The 13,523-nt window shown below is 48.8% G+C and overlaps 1 protein-coding gene across 2 annotated transcripts; it reads left to right on the plus strand.

The window, feature by feature from the left end:
• Window positions 1–3: 3 nt before the first annotated feature.
• UNC119B (unc-119 lipid binding chaperone B) lies at window positions 4–11,982 on the plus strand. 2 transcript variants are annotated; one of them, XM_077875928.1, is made up of 5 exons: window positions 6–278; window positions 3,292–3,405; window positions 5,935–6,046; window positions 6,173–6,345; window positions 8,173–11,982. In XM_077875928.1, the coding sequence occupies exons 1-5, from the start codon at window positions 35–37 to the stop codon at window positions 8,283–8,285; spliced, it is 756 nt and encodes a 251-aa protein (XP_077732054.1). In that variant the 5' UTR covers window positions 6–34; the 3' UTR covers window positions 8,286–11,982. The 2 variants fall into 2 exon arrangements, with proteins under 2 accessions (XP_077732055.1, XP_077732054.1); XM_077875929.1 differs by lacking the exon at window positions 3,292–3,405 and having other exon boundaries at window positions 4–278.
• The last annotated feature ends 1,541 nt before the right edge of the window (window positions 11,983–13,523 follow it).

A 13,523-nucleotide genomic window follows, 5' to 3' on the forward strand; every position in this document is an offset into this window, starting at 1 on the left:
CTGCGGAGGCGGCGGCCATCTTGGCGGCGGAGCGATGAGCGGGTCAAACCCGAAGGCTGCGGCCGCGGGGTCGGCGGCTGGGCCCGGCGGGCTGGTGGCCCCCAAGGAGGAGAAGAAGAAGGCGGGCGGCGGCGTCCTGAACCGCCTCAAGGCGCGGCGGCAGGCGCCCCACCACGCGGCGGAGGACGGCATCGGGGCGGCCGTCACGGAGCAAGAGCTGCTGGCCCTGGACACCATCCGGCCCGAGCACGTCCTGCGCCTCAGCCGGGTCACCGAGAGTGAGTGCCGGCCGGGCCGCGCCCTGCCCTGGGCCCCTAACCGCCTTCAGCGGAGCCGGCCGCTCGCCGCCTGACCTGCCCGGGGGTCCACCCAGGCCTCCCTCGGCCGGCCAGGCCGCGTCGCCCGCCGCTCCCCGGGCAGCTCTGCGCCCCCCACCGTCGCCCAGACCTGGTTGGGAAGGGGTACTCCTTGAGCTGGACCGCGCTCCCCTGTGCCCGGCCATGCCAGGCTTCTGGGCGGGCCCCAGCTGGGCCTCCAGGCCGGGCCGCCCCCCGCAGCCGGATCCGTTTGGTTAGGGAGCCCCCTCAGCGTAACCGGACCCTCCTGTCCCTGGTTAAGTGGGACCGCTGCCCCCTCGCCCGGGAAGGCCCAAAGGTATCCGTGAAGCTCCTGCTCAGCCAGGCTCCTCAGCCGGCCCCTCCCAACCTCTGCAGTCTCTGCCCGCCGAGACCCCTACCTGCTTTTCTCTGTCTGCTTTCCCTGCACCCCGCCCCCTGACACCCCCTTCTCCCGCCTGCCTTGGCCCCCTTACTCCTTTGGTCCCAAGCCTTGCCCCTTTGTGTGCGGGGGGGGGGGGAGGGGCTCCTTCCTCAAACATATTGCCGTGGCACTTCACGCAGATTTAAACTGCCACACTAGAAAACATGTTAATAAAGTTTCAGTTTATGTACACAGTTCAAAATGTGAATCCTGCCTTTGACATTTGTTCTAGTGAATTAATGTGTCAGGGTTTAAGAAACGCATTTCTTGTGTAAAATGCAACCACCCTACACCGTTTTGTTGATAATAAGGAGGGGTGGGAGGAAACACATTGCCCACCCCCTGTCCTGGCTCTCCTCCCTTTTTATGTTCTCTGCCAAGCCAAGCCCTGACTTGTCTTTTTCTCCTGCTGCTATTCCCCCCACACTACCCCCGTTTAGATCCTGCTTGCCCTACTCATCCCTGCTCTCCTCCAGCTTTCTAACCCTGTGGCACCAGCACTCCCTCCATGGATCTAAGGCTGCCACTTGTTACCTGCTGAATGGCTGTCAGCCTGGGGCTCTCTCAGGTGTACCTCGGGTAGCTGGTGGCAGCTGCAGTGATTTGGGGGTAGGAGTTTACACAATGGGCCTTGGTCCACCCTGTATGAAAAGGAATTCCCATCTCCTGATAGGTTTAACTTGATTCTGGGTATTTCGATGTCCCCACTTTCCATCACCGTTTGGGTTGGGCCTGTCCTTTGCATGCCTGAGTATATCTTTAGAAGATCTTGCTATTCAGTTTATTGAAATGCTGTGAAAACACTGCTTCTCTTCTGACCCCGTTTTCATTCGAGACTCTGAAGGTCCAGAAGTCCTCATCACCTGAACTTTCTAGCCTCCTGCTTTCTCCTGATACCAAGAGTGAATCAGGCCGTTTTAATGCCTGGCCCTAAGCAGCGTTCTCAGTGGGCACTCAGGTCGTGTGTAGGAACTTGGGATTGGTGCTCTTGCTCAAACTCATCCCAGCATCCTACTGGAGAAAGCCCCAGGTCAGAGCTTGGTGATCTCTGGATTTTGTTCAAGTCTGTTTCGTTCACCTAGTTACCTATTGAGTACCCTCTAAAGGTATAGAACCCATTCTCAGTCTTTTGAGGATTTACAAAGTAATCAGCAGCTCTCAAGTTTGCCATATTACTGGAGAGACAGCTTGTGAAAAACATGGAACAACTAACACAAGCAGCCAATGTAAGAAAAAGTGCTCAAGTGAGTTGTGGAGAAGATGCTGTTAGGAGTCATCGTAGAAAGAAATCAGGGAGGTTTTCTGTGATCAGTACTAGATTGACTAGCTGCTCAGGTTGTCATGGCTTCCACTTCCCTTTGGCCCAGTGCCCTCTCAGCAAGTTCTGCCCTGTCACCTCTGCAGGTATGGCCTACTGCCTGATTTTGTTCAGTCCACAAACTAAGAATGATTTTTACATTTTTAAAAAAGTTGGGGAAAAAAAGAAATCCTGCCACACATGGTAATATGCAATTCATATTTCAGTGTCTGTAAATTGTCTTATTGAACTATAGCCATACTCATTTATTTACAGGTTGTCTGTGGCTGCTTTTGCTACAGTGACAGAGTTGAGCAGTTGTGACAGACCGTGTGGCCCCAACATCTAAATTATTTATGATGTGGCCCTTTACAGAAAACATTTGCTGATCTCTGCTGTACAATACTCATGGCTGGCAAACAAGCAATATATTAGCCTTTAGATCAGCATAAATGTTTTATTTTATTTTATTTATTTATATATATATTTTAATAATTTTTAAAAAGATTTTATTTATTTTTTCATGAGAAATACACACATACACAGAGGCAGAGACACAGGCAGAGAGAGAAGCAGGCTCCATGCAGGGAGCCTGATGTGGGACTTGATCCCGGGACTCCAGGATCACGCCCTGGGCTGAAGGCAGGTGCTAAACCACTGAGCCACCCAGGGATCCCCTATTTATTTATATTTTTAAAAGATTTTATTTATTTATTCATGAGAGATAGAGAGAGAGAGAGACAGAGACACAGGCAGAGGGAGAAGCAGGCTCCATGCAGGGAGCCCGACGTGGGACTTGATCCAGATCTCCAGGAACAGGCCCTGGGCTGAAGGCGGCACTAAACCGCTGAGCCACCAGGGCTGCCCAGCATAAATGTTTTAAAATGGATTTATAAAAAAAAAATTCTGTCCTGTTGTGACATCCAAGTTAATAGATCATGGAAGTTATATAGGCCATTTTGGGGGTATTTCCAAAGGAAGCCCCTTACATTATCCCTGTTTCTAAAAGTGTTATGATAATCTTTCATCCAAACCAAATCCATGCACTTTTTTTCTTTCTTCCATCCCCTTATTTGCTTCACACAACTTTTGCTTATAAGAGGAAGTTTTGGGGTCTCTTTTAAGTAAATCGTGTAAGAAAAAACCCCTGCATTTGCTTTAAAACTTCAGAAAGAAAGAACTGTTTTGGAGGATTGTTTAATAGCATCTGTGTGTGTGTCTCTCTCATTTTTCAGATTATTTATGTAAACCCGAAGATAACATCTACAGTATTGATTTCACTCGCTTCAAAATCCGAGACTTGGAGACAGGGACAGTGCTCTTTGAGATTGCCAAACCTTGTGTTTCAGGTAGGCCTCAGTATTGTAGCAGCCACTTGAGAAGATCTCTGAAGCTCATTTGTGTGTACCATCACATCCTCCGGCCCGGACTCCAGCATGTCCACTTTTGTACCTCCTGGAGCCTGGCAAGCCGGGTGTGCTGATCCAAAGCACGTTTGTTGAGCGTCTACCATATGTTGTTTGTACACATGTTTCTGTTGGCATCTGGTCATCTAATCCTCAACATTTCTGTGAGGAGCTTTACTCTCATTTTTCAGATGAGAAAACTGAAGCCCAGAATTTCCAGTTGACTTTCCTAAGGTCCTATGCTCCTTCTTATGTTGCCTCCACTCAGGAAAGGAAGCTTTAGAATTAAAGTAGAAGGATGAAAGCTCCCTTTTCTTCTCCCTCACTTCCCTTTAAACAGTGCCTCATATTTCCCTGTAAGTCCCAGTTTGGATTTTAATCTTTGCCATTTGCGGGATGAACAGAAAGCCCAGACCTATGAACTACTTAGGATTCCTTAAATTAGCTTTGAATAGGCGCTTCCGGTGCTTGTGATGCAGCCCCTGGGTGACTCACTACTGGGTAGGAGACCACAAGTGAGTCTTGGAGCTCAGCACCAGAGACAGAGCGCCCCCTGGCGTTAGTTGGTAGACTACCAGCACAGATGACTAGAGTATTCACCATGATCTTTATTAATAATTCTTTTTGCAAAGCTCTTCCCACCTGATTTGCTGCTCAGAAGGAACCTGTCAGGGCAGCCCGGGTGCCTCAGTGGTTTAGCGCCACCTTTGGCCTGGGGTGTGATCCTGGAGACCTGGGATCGAGTTCCGTGACGGGCTCCTTGCATGGAGCCTGCTTCTCCCTCTGCTTCTGTCTCTGTGTCTCTCATGACTAAATAAATAAAATCTTAAAAAATAAAAAGACGGAACCTGTAAATTTGATAAGGCAGGTATTAGTACCCCGGGTAGGTAAAAGTTTTCTGAGAAGGTCTCAGCTCAGGTTCATTGTACAGCCAAGACTGGAGCCCTGGTCTTCTCACCCCACCTGGTATCCTTTATGCTCTCATAATTTAGTGCTGCCAAGGTACCTAATGGCTCCAACTTGTGGGTACTTAGCTGGTATTGGGAGGATCAGGGCCAGATAGCCTCCTGGGTCTGTGGGATTCACATCCCTAAGCAACATGTCTCAGTACTTTGGGTGTTTCGAGGACCCCAGGGCTGCTTCAGATATGTGGGTTTGGATTAGGCTGGGCCTATAATAGTCATTTCAGTACAAAATTGAACTGTATCAAGAAGCTTGGCTGCAGATCTTGTAAAAGTACCTTGATGTACAACTTCTCCAGGCTTTACCTTTAAGGATTTGATTGGCTTAGAATATGCTCCACTGAATCAGCACCCTCCTGCAGCACTTGTTCTACTGAATTTGAATCCTTGAGATTTGGTCTGATTCTCTCTGAATCACATTGTTGGAGTGAGGGCTCTAGAGTGGCTGGCTCTGAACCCCTGCTCAGTCTGGTTGCCCATATTATCTTGGGGTTGTCATAGGCAGAGAGGTTTGGGGCTAAAAGAGATGTAAGTTGCACCCACATTTAGCCTATATCTGGAGAAAATATTTTTGCTGGACACTGGATAGCTACTAGGAACTATCTCCTTTTTCACATTAGAATGGTTCTCTGAATTATTTTACAAACTTCCACTCTCTGGGTTCAGGAATAGACTAGACTCGCCCTCATTCAGGTCCTGCACATTGGTCCATTGCCCATCTACCTCACTGTTTCCAGGTGGCCTGGAATAGGCATTACGGTACCCTAAAACAGTAGGAGTTTAAATTTTTTTTTTAAGATTTTATTTATTTATTCACGAGAGACACACAAAGAGAGGCAGAGACACAGGCAGGGGGAGAAGCAGGCTCCATGCAAGGAGCCGGATGTGGGACTTGATCCCGGGTCTCCAGGATCACATCCCAGGCTGAAGGCGGCGCTAAACTGCTGGGCCACTGGGGCTGCCCAGGAGTTTAAATAACAAGATTATTCTCAGGGGTTTGTCTTTGCTGCCTCAGAAATTTTTGCATTCTTTGAACTTGCCTTTTGACTAGTTTTCAACCTTTGTAGTTTCATTCTTTTGGTTGCTGGCTAATGCTGCAACCTCATCGCCAGGGGCCTAGTACCAGGCTTGTGTTTCAGGCTTCACTCTTAGGATATGCCCACACCCCTAGACCACATGAAAGGTAATTAACTTAGTGTTTGAGAATAAGCTTTGAGTCAGATGGACCTGGTTCAAATCTCTGCTCCTTCCGTTTACTATTTGGGGGACTTGGACATGTGACTTAACGTCTCTGAGCTTTTGCATCCTGATCTGTAACATGGAGATGATGATGACACCCTATAGGGTCGCTCTGAGGATTCTGGGAAGTGATTAGCCCAAAGCCTGGCATGTAGTGAGTGCGCAGTCAATATTGGCCATCCTGCCATGGGTGTTAGTACAGTTAATTGGTTGTACTGTTTGGACTGGTGGGGCCAAGACAGTACACTCAAGATTCTGTGTGTTCTTTCAGACCAAGAGGAGGAGGACGACGACGAAGGTGGAGATGTGGATATCAGTGCAGGACGTTTTGTCCGCTATCAATTCACACCAGCATTTCTCCGCCTCCGGACAGTCGGGGCCACGTGAGTACCAGTATTTCTAGAGAGGAGAACACTTGCTTGTCCACAAAGAATATTCTCCGTTGTGTTCTGGGTTGGCTTTAGAGGAGGGAGGAGGCAAAGTTGGGCTCACAGAGATTTGTTTTGCAGAGTGGAGTTCACGGTGGGAGACAAACCTGTGTCAAACTTCCGGATGATTGAGCGGCACTATTTCCGGGAACGCTTGCTGAAAAACTTTGACTTCGATTTTGGCTTCTGCATCCCCAGCAGTAGGAACACTTGTGAACATATCTATGAGTTTCCCCAGCTTTCTGAGGATGTCAGTATGTATCCCCTGACTTCTATACCATTCTAGATTTTTAGGGCTAGAAGGAACAAACCTTGGAGTCCATCTGGTCCAACACCCTCGTTTGGCAGAGGAGGGAGGTAGTGACAGGACACCACCTCTCTAGGCATTTGACTTCAGGCTTCTCATTTCCTAGTGCCACTGTCTAGGGTTTCAAACTCTGCCTGTATGAGAGCATTGAAGGTTTTAATAATGCAGGCCATCCGCTTTAAGCTGCGGGAAAGGGGGTGACTCAGGGAGATGAGGGGAGGCCCATGAAAATCCCTGGGCCTAGAGTTAGCTGGAGCTCCTCTCTGAGCCACTCTTAGGCTTTGTTTTCCACTGTGTTCTAGTCATTGGCTCCTGCCCAGCACTCCTTGTTCACCCACTACTTTCTCCTTAGAGGGAAAAGTGAAGCTGGGGGCTAACTAGAATCAGAGATCTTTCTCATTCTGTGCTGTTAGAATAGATCCACAGGAAATAGGGAGCCATCACATGGCTGGATGGAAGCCATGTCTTAGAAACAGTAATCCTATAGTTCTCTGGAGGAAAAACTGGGGAGGCACCTGAGGGAGAAGCAGGGGAAGAGATGGACTCATCGAGAGAAAGATCAGGCTTTATCAGTTCCTGTGACTCTGGTGGAACTCTCTGGGGTTAGCATTCTCTGTTAGTAATCAGGGAAAATGGCTCCAGAACAATGAGAATATGAGTGGGGATCCTGTGAACTGTGAATATGAGTGGGGGGAGTTTGGCTGAGTTGTAGAAAAGATCTACATATACTGATTGATATTCTCAGAATCCCAGGTATTTAAAACTGTTACATTCCGAAAACCAGAATATTCTCCACCCATGTTGACAGTGCTGTTTCCAGGTAATATGAGGATTGCTGATGTGGATTAGGCTATTTATGATAGCATCTGATCCTGTTTTGAGGTCTGCTCCCCCGCTGGGCCAGAATATATAGGTACTTGCAAGAAAAGATTATGTATAGTATTTCAAGTTCTTCCCCAAGGCAATAGAACTTTTCTTCTTGAAACTAAATAAGCTGAAAGAGTGTGGAGGTCAATATTCTGGATAAAACCAAATAACTTAGGTTCAAAGGACTTTAAATAATCCGTTTCATCTTTTGAGAACTGTGGTAAACAAGCATGTTGCCTCTAGAGGAACCAAAATAGCATGTGATCATTAACTCCAAATTGATCAGAGGTATTGACTGTTAATTATCTTTACTCTCTAGTATGGCTAAAGAGGTCTGGGCAATTGCTTGAACAAACAGAAGATTTAAATCTGGATCCCAAGACAAGCAGACCATTTTTGCTGGATCATTTGCGACTTAATACCCTGAGTCATCCATGGAAAAGTTTCCTTGCTCTTTCCCCCGCCACACACACTCATGCACACCTCTGGTTCTTTTGGTTGTCAGGGGTGCCCATGGGAAGTGGGCACAGGGAGGCACAGCTTTTGGAATTTGGACTGGAGTCTAGAAGTGGGGAACAGACCAGAAGTCCTGAAAAAACAGTGCGGTGGTCCACGTTGGCAAAGGCATAATCCTGTTTCCCTGGGGTTCTGAGTAAGCGTCCAGGCTGGAGATGCACAAGAAGTGCCATGTCAGTTGATTGCATCCTTATATTGAAGTGGGTATCGTGTTTAATTTGGGGGCCTCTGTAGTTCTCTCCAAGCCTGGCTGCCTCTGTTCTGACCTCATTGTCCTGACAGAGTATACTCCTATGTTCTCGAATTAAGAGGGCATATATGTTTTTTTCCCACCTGGCCAGTGGGGCAGACTCACATAAGTCTTTGCTGTTTCTGTTTCTCTGACTTGCAGTTCGTCTGATGATTGAAAATCCCTATGAGACCCGTTCCGACAGCTTCTACTTTGTTGACAACAAGCTGATAATGCACAACAAGGCTGATTATGCCTATAATGGAGGCCAGTGACTGCTGCAGGCATGGACGGGGAGCTGCTTTGCTGTGGTCCAAGGCCCTGGCACATGGAGATGGTTGAACCTGTTGGTCAACACACATCTAGATCCTGGTCCTAGGAAGCCAAGGCTGGCGTGGTAGTTTCCTGTGCTCGAGAGGTGCCAAGCAGTGCTGTGTTTTCTTCCCCAGTATTTTTTCTTCCCTTTTCCCTGCCCTGTAGGTCACAGAGGTACTAGAGTAAAGTGAAGGATTAGGGTAAGGCTCCTGGAGTCCAGAGGAAAAAGAAAGTTTATTTTCCTGTAGTCCTAGATGCCTGCTGGCTGTGCTGATGAGCCTGGGTCTCTGCAGGCACAGCCATGTCGGGCTGAGGAGGCTCTGGCCGGTCAGTTTGCAGGTCAGCTGCTTCTCCCTGGCTTCCTGGGCACTGTGAGAAACTGAAAGGTAGGCCTCTTCTAGGCGATTCCTCCTCTCACAGTGTTGTTCTCAGCATAGTCTGACCTCAGTTTGTGTGTAGTTCTAAAGCAACTGGAAAGTAAGGGGATGATGGAGGGGTGCCAAGGCGGGGAGGCACTGGGGGCCAGTAGGGCTGCAGGTCATGGAGAGGCCAGCTTCTCTGCCTGACTTCCAGGATCCTCTGCCAGCCCTCCTGGGGATACAGCAAGGTTTCAGCCTGGCAGTGCCTTCCTGATCCCATTTTGGAGGAAAGATGAGCTTGCTCTGCTTGTCCTGACTCCTAACTTTTGAGTATCTCCTGAAATAGACTATCAGTTTTTGTGTTCTTGGAACAGTAGGCTCTCTTGAGGCCATAGCAGGCTTCGTATTTTGTGGGTTTTTTTTTTTTTTTTTTTTTTTTTTCCTCTAGTCTTCTTTCAGGGATGTTTTATAAGATGTCAGTCGTGTACCCAGCATATGTGATGGTGGTTAGACTTCTGATAGTATTAAACAGGCTCCTGGGGCTAATCTGGCTCATGTTGGGGCCGGGTATAGTTACAAATCAGCAGCTACTTAAAGGAGGGATTGGATTTTCTCTACACAGGAGAGCCTGCAGGATTGGCTTTTGATGGGGATTTGCCTCTAAAACTCTTTGTAGATTTCTTATTTAGGAGGATTTTCCTGTCTGCCTTCCTCTGAAGTAGTTTCTGGAACCATCCTGGGGGGTCAGACCTGTTATGCATATTCTGATCCTTCATACTGCTAGTTGGAATGCTTTCAGTTGTTTGGAAAGGATGAATGAACTAGGCTGAGGTGGCTCTTGAAAGGTGTTTTCAGATAACCTTCCCTGCACATGCTTGGGGGCTACTTTCATCCTCAGGCTCTCACTGGATAGTCTGTCACTTCCTCAGCTCTGGCCGGTTGTTTAACTGGCCATGGCTGACCCTCTGATAGGACTGTTGCTGTGGCCAGGGTTTAGCACTGATCAAAAGGGAGCAGGAGGAAGGGCCCGGGTATGCGGGAATAGTCACTGTGAAGCATCATAGTAACTGAAGGAGAGCAGTCTCCCAAGATGCTTGGGACAAAGGCCCCACAGGGCCCAGGCTGGAAGGGCCAGCACTCTACCACAGAAGCCCCCTGCACCTTTGCTAATCAGTATTGCTCCCTGTTTGGACTCTAGAGTGTGAGCGGCCTTGAACCTTGGCCCAGTGCTCTGTGCCAGGCCAGAGTTTGGGCTCTGCCAGATGCTGGCAGCTTTCTCACTGGGAAAACTCTTCCTCCTCTGTGCTGGCACGGATGCAACCACTGAGGGAGGGAAGAGACCAGGCACCCTGCAGATGAGTTACTCATCACCAGACCAAGTGAATCTCAGAACTGGAGTCAACTACAAATCCAGGTGCCTTATGTGTGGCTCTGTCCCACATGCTGATGGGGAAAGCTGCATTGCCATCCTTCCCTCCTCATCTGTGGACAGACATCAGCACTGCCTCCTGACCCTCTGTTTCTCCTCGTGGCCCCTCTGGCATATTTGTGTGTGCATATCAAGCCTCAGAATCACTGTTTCTCTATGGGACAGCAGCATAACTGGGAGATTTTCAACTATTTGATATTATTATCTAGGATGTGGTTTCTGGAACTGTTGAGTTCTGCTCAATAGAGTGTGTCTTGGAATGTGTCCCAGGGCAGCCACATCTTATGGACTAGTGGGCTGTCTCTTCTAATATGCAGTGTTAGCCTTTGCTAGGTGGGAGGGTATAGGTGGCAGACATTTTGGCTTGAATAGTGCTGTATCCTCTTCCCCCTTAGCTTGCCTTAGTCTCATTGGAGACCATTTGAGGCCATGTGCTCAGTATGTGCCCAGGAGGACAGGGCTATGCTATCTGCTCCAGAAAGTCTGGTGTTCTGTACCTGGGAGTCTGGATTCTTGCATCTCTCTACTCAGGAAATCTTGAGAAGCATTATCACTCCGGGGTGTTAACCAGGGTGTATTTGGAATTCAAGCTTTTGTACCTGAACTGGGGAGAGAATTGGAAGGTCCTGCTTTCTCTGAAAGTAGCTGAAGCAATCAGAAGTTGAATCGGGAGGCCGTGTTATTAAGGAATCTGGACTGTTGATAGCAGTTGTCTTGACGGTGCTACAGTGGGAGGGAAAAAAATGACCTGCGCAGGAGAGCCCGCCTACTGTTCAGAGCCAGCATCTAAGTGGCAGCTCCTGGAGGGACACGAGCACATTCCAGCAGACTGGCAGGCCCACCAGTGCCACAGGGCCTGATGCCTGCGCCTCTTCCTCTCCTGTCCTGCTTCTGTCCTTCTGCCTTGGAATCTCCAGGAAGAGCAGCTTTCTCTTCCTGTGTAGCCTTTGGGCTAAAGTGCCCTTCTTGCTTATCCAAAGAAGATAGATGCCTGTTGATTTCGTTCTGTCCAACAGAGCAAACAGAAGAAATAACCAGTAAAAGTAGTCATAGGCCACCCTCTCTGTAAGTGTTGGCTCAAAGATACCTTGCAGAGAAAGCAGTTTGCAGAGGCATGCAGAACTCCCTGAAGACACCTTCAGCCTTTGGGCCATCTGATTCTCAGATGGGGGCAGTGATTGAAGGGAAGTTGGGGCTAACCATGGACTGGCGATTCTTGAAATGGCAGTGACCGGGAATCGTTGACCTGGTTTTTCCAGGTGAAGTGGATTTCATTTCTGGAGTGGATTCACTAGGCTGTGTGTAATGGGCAAGTTGGGCGAGTCTTGCCTTAGTGTGTGTCCTGCCACCCCCAGTAGGCTCCCAGAGTATTTTTTTTTTCCCTCTGTCAAGTCACTTTCTTTTGGTGGCTGTTGTCACCATGATAGCCGTGAGGTTTGGGGACTGGAGACAGTTTGTCCCCAGAACCACAGCATAGAGTCCTTGCCAGGACACGAGGATTTCTGATACAGAGGTGCTGGTGTACCTAGTGCAAGAGCCTGATCGTCAATTCATTTCCTCACATTCCACGTTACTGAATATCTTCACCACAAGAAGGGTGTGGTGGAGGCGAATTTACCCCTTGTTTTAAAAAGGATCATGTAAAGTCATTGAAGTTGTGAAAGTCTATTTTTTCCCCTGTAAATCTATTTTTCACAGAATATAAGAAACGTCAGTGACCTGATTTGTTCTTCCAAAGTCCTCTTTCCCTTTCACCTAAGATCCTCATTCCAGTTTGTATTGTCTTTGTGTCCAAAGTAAACTAGGTGACTTATTTGTATAAAATGTTATTTTGCCACAAGAGACAGTAATAAAAGATTTTTCACAGTACATGTGTCCCCTCTTGTCCCTGGACTGGGCCCCGTGGGTTGCTGGGGGGAGCCAGGGGTGGGGTAGGGGTGGGCTCCAAGTTTCTTTTTTTTTTTTTTTTTTTCATTCACTCATTCATGAGAGACACACTGAGTCAGAGACACAGGCAGAAGAAGAAGTATGCCCCATGGGGAGCCTGATTTGGGACTCGATCCCAGGACCCCGGGATGACGCCGTGAGCCGAAGGCAGACCCCTGAGCCACCCAGGCGTCCTGGCTCTGAGTTTCTTTACCTTTCTCTAGATAATGAGTATAGCTGGTTTTTAGGGTGAGCAGGGGACAGTATTGGGCTCTAAGGTTTAATATTTTTGCTTTGTTTTGCTGGGAGGCTTTGGAAATTAAAAATTTTTGTAGTATTTTAACATCAGAGTTACTGAGGTGTGCCTCAACTGTGGTGGAATTCACCTGGATGAGCAGACAGCTTTATTACCCTGTCACAGTCCTGGTACTGGGCTTCTGCCTCCCCCACCCCCTCCAGAGTTCCTTCAGCTTCTTGGTGCTGGCAAAGACCAGTTCCCTTGAAACCCTTGAATGGTTTCTGTCTCCAACAGGGAAATTGGTCTACTTTTAATAGAACACTAACCTCCTTAAGGCGACCGTACAATAGAATTTTTAAGTCTGGTTGAGATGGTCTGTGGCAGCCAAAGCAATCATTGGCCTGTGCCTGCTCACTGATATCCCCCTCCCCTGCTTTTTTCCTTTCTTCTTTCCCCCAGGGCTGGCACCCAGGTGGGCAGTGGAAAGGTTAAGGAAGGCCCGGGAGCATTGGCCAACCACAACCACTTGTTTGGGTTTAAAGTACTGAGGATGTAGAGGCTCTCTTTTAGATGAGAGGTAACATATTAAGGATTCTGCTGCATCTTTTCATTGATCTCTGGGAAGGAGAGCAAGGTCTTGGTGGAAGACAAATTTTGGCATGTGCGTCAGTGCTGGGGATGCAAGCCTGGCTGAGTTACAGCGGTTTAAGTTAGGGATAGAGGGATGTGTGGGGCCCTGGAAAGTTGTGGAAGTCTGACTCCTGCTTGTTCTGAGGGAAGACCCTGGTCAGGGCAGTGGAATCGCCAGTTTCCTGGGGAGGGTGATGTCCTGACAAGGAGGCTTAGGACCAAATGCATGGCATTGGGGGTCCTGCCCCACAACTGGGGGTGAGACAGATGGGACTACAGTGGAATACGGGGTGGGGGCGGGGACAGCTTCTGGAGGAACAGATCTCCCTCCCAGGCAACCCAATTCCCTGGGCCTGAATACTGAGCAACAGAGCAAGACAAGACCCTTGTACCTTTCGGAGCTCACAGATCAAAGAGAGGAGTGGAGAAAATGTCAGATGCCGAGTGCCAGGAATAAAGAATGTGTGGGGCAGGGCAGGGCAGGCCTCAGTGTGAGACCTGGGGGGCGGGGGTCATTCCAGGTAGAGGAACAGGGACTGCGAAATCGCAGAGGCAGGAACAAGCCGGGGTGTTGGGGCCTCCTCGCGCGGCCGGAGCCGCGAGGGCACGGTAGGCA

Source organism: Canis aureus, chromosome 27 (genome assembly GCF_053574225.1).
Source record: "Canis aureus isolate CA01 chromosome 27, VMU_Caureus_v.1.0, whole genome shotgun sequence".
In the NCBI taxonomy this organism is placed as follows: Eukaryota; Metazoa; Chordata; class Mammalia; order Carnivora; family Canidae; genus Canis; species Canis aureus.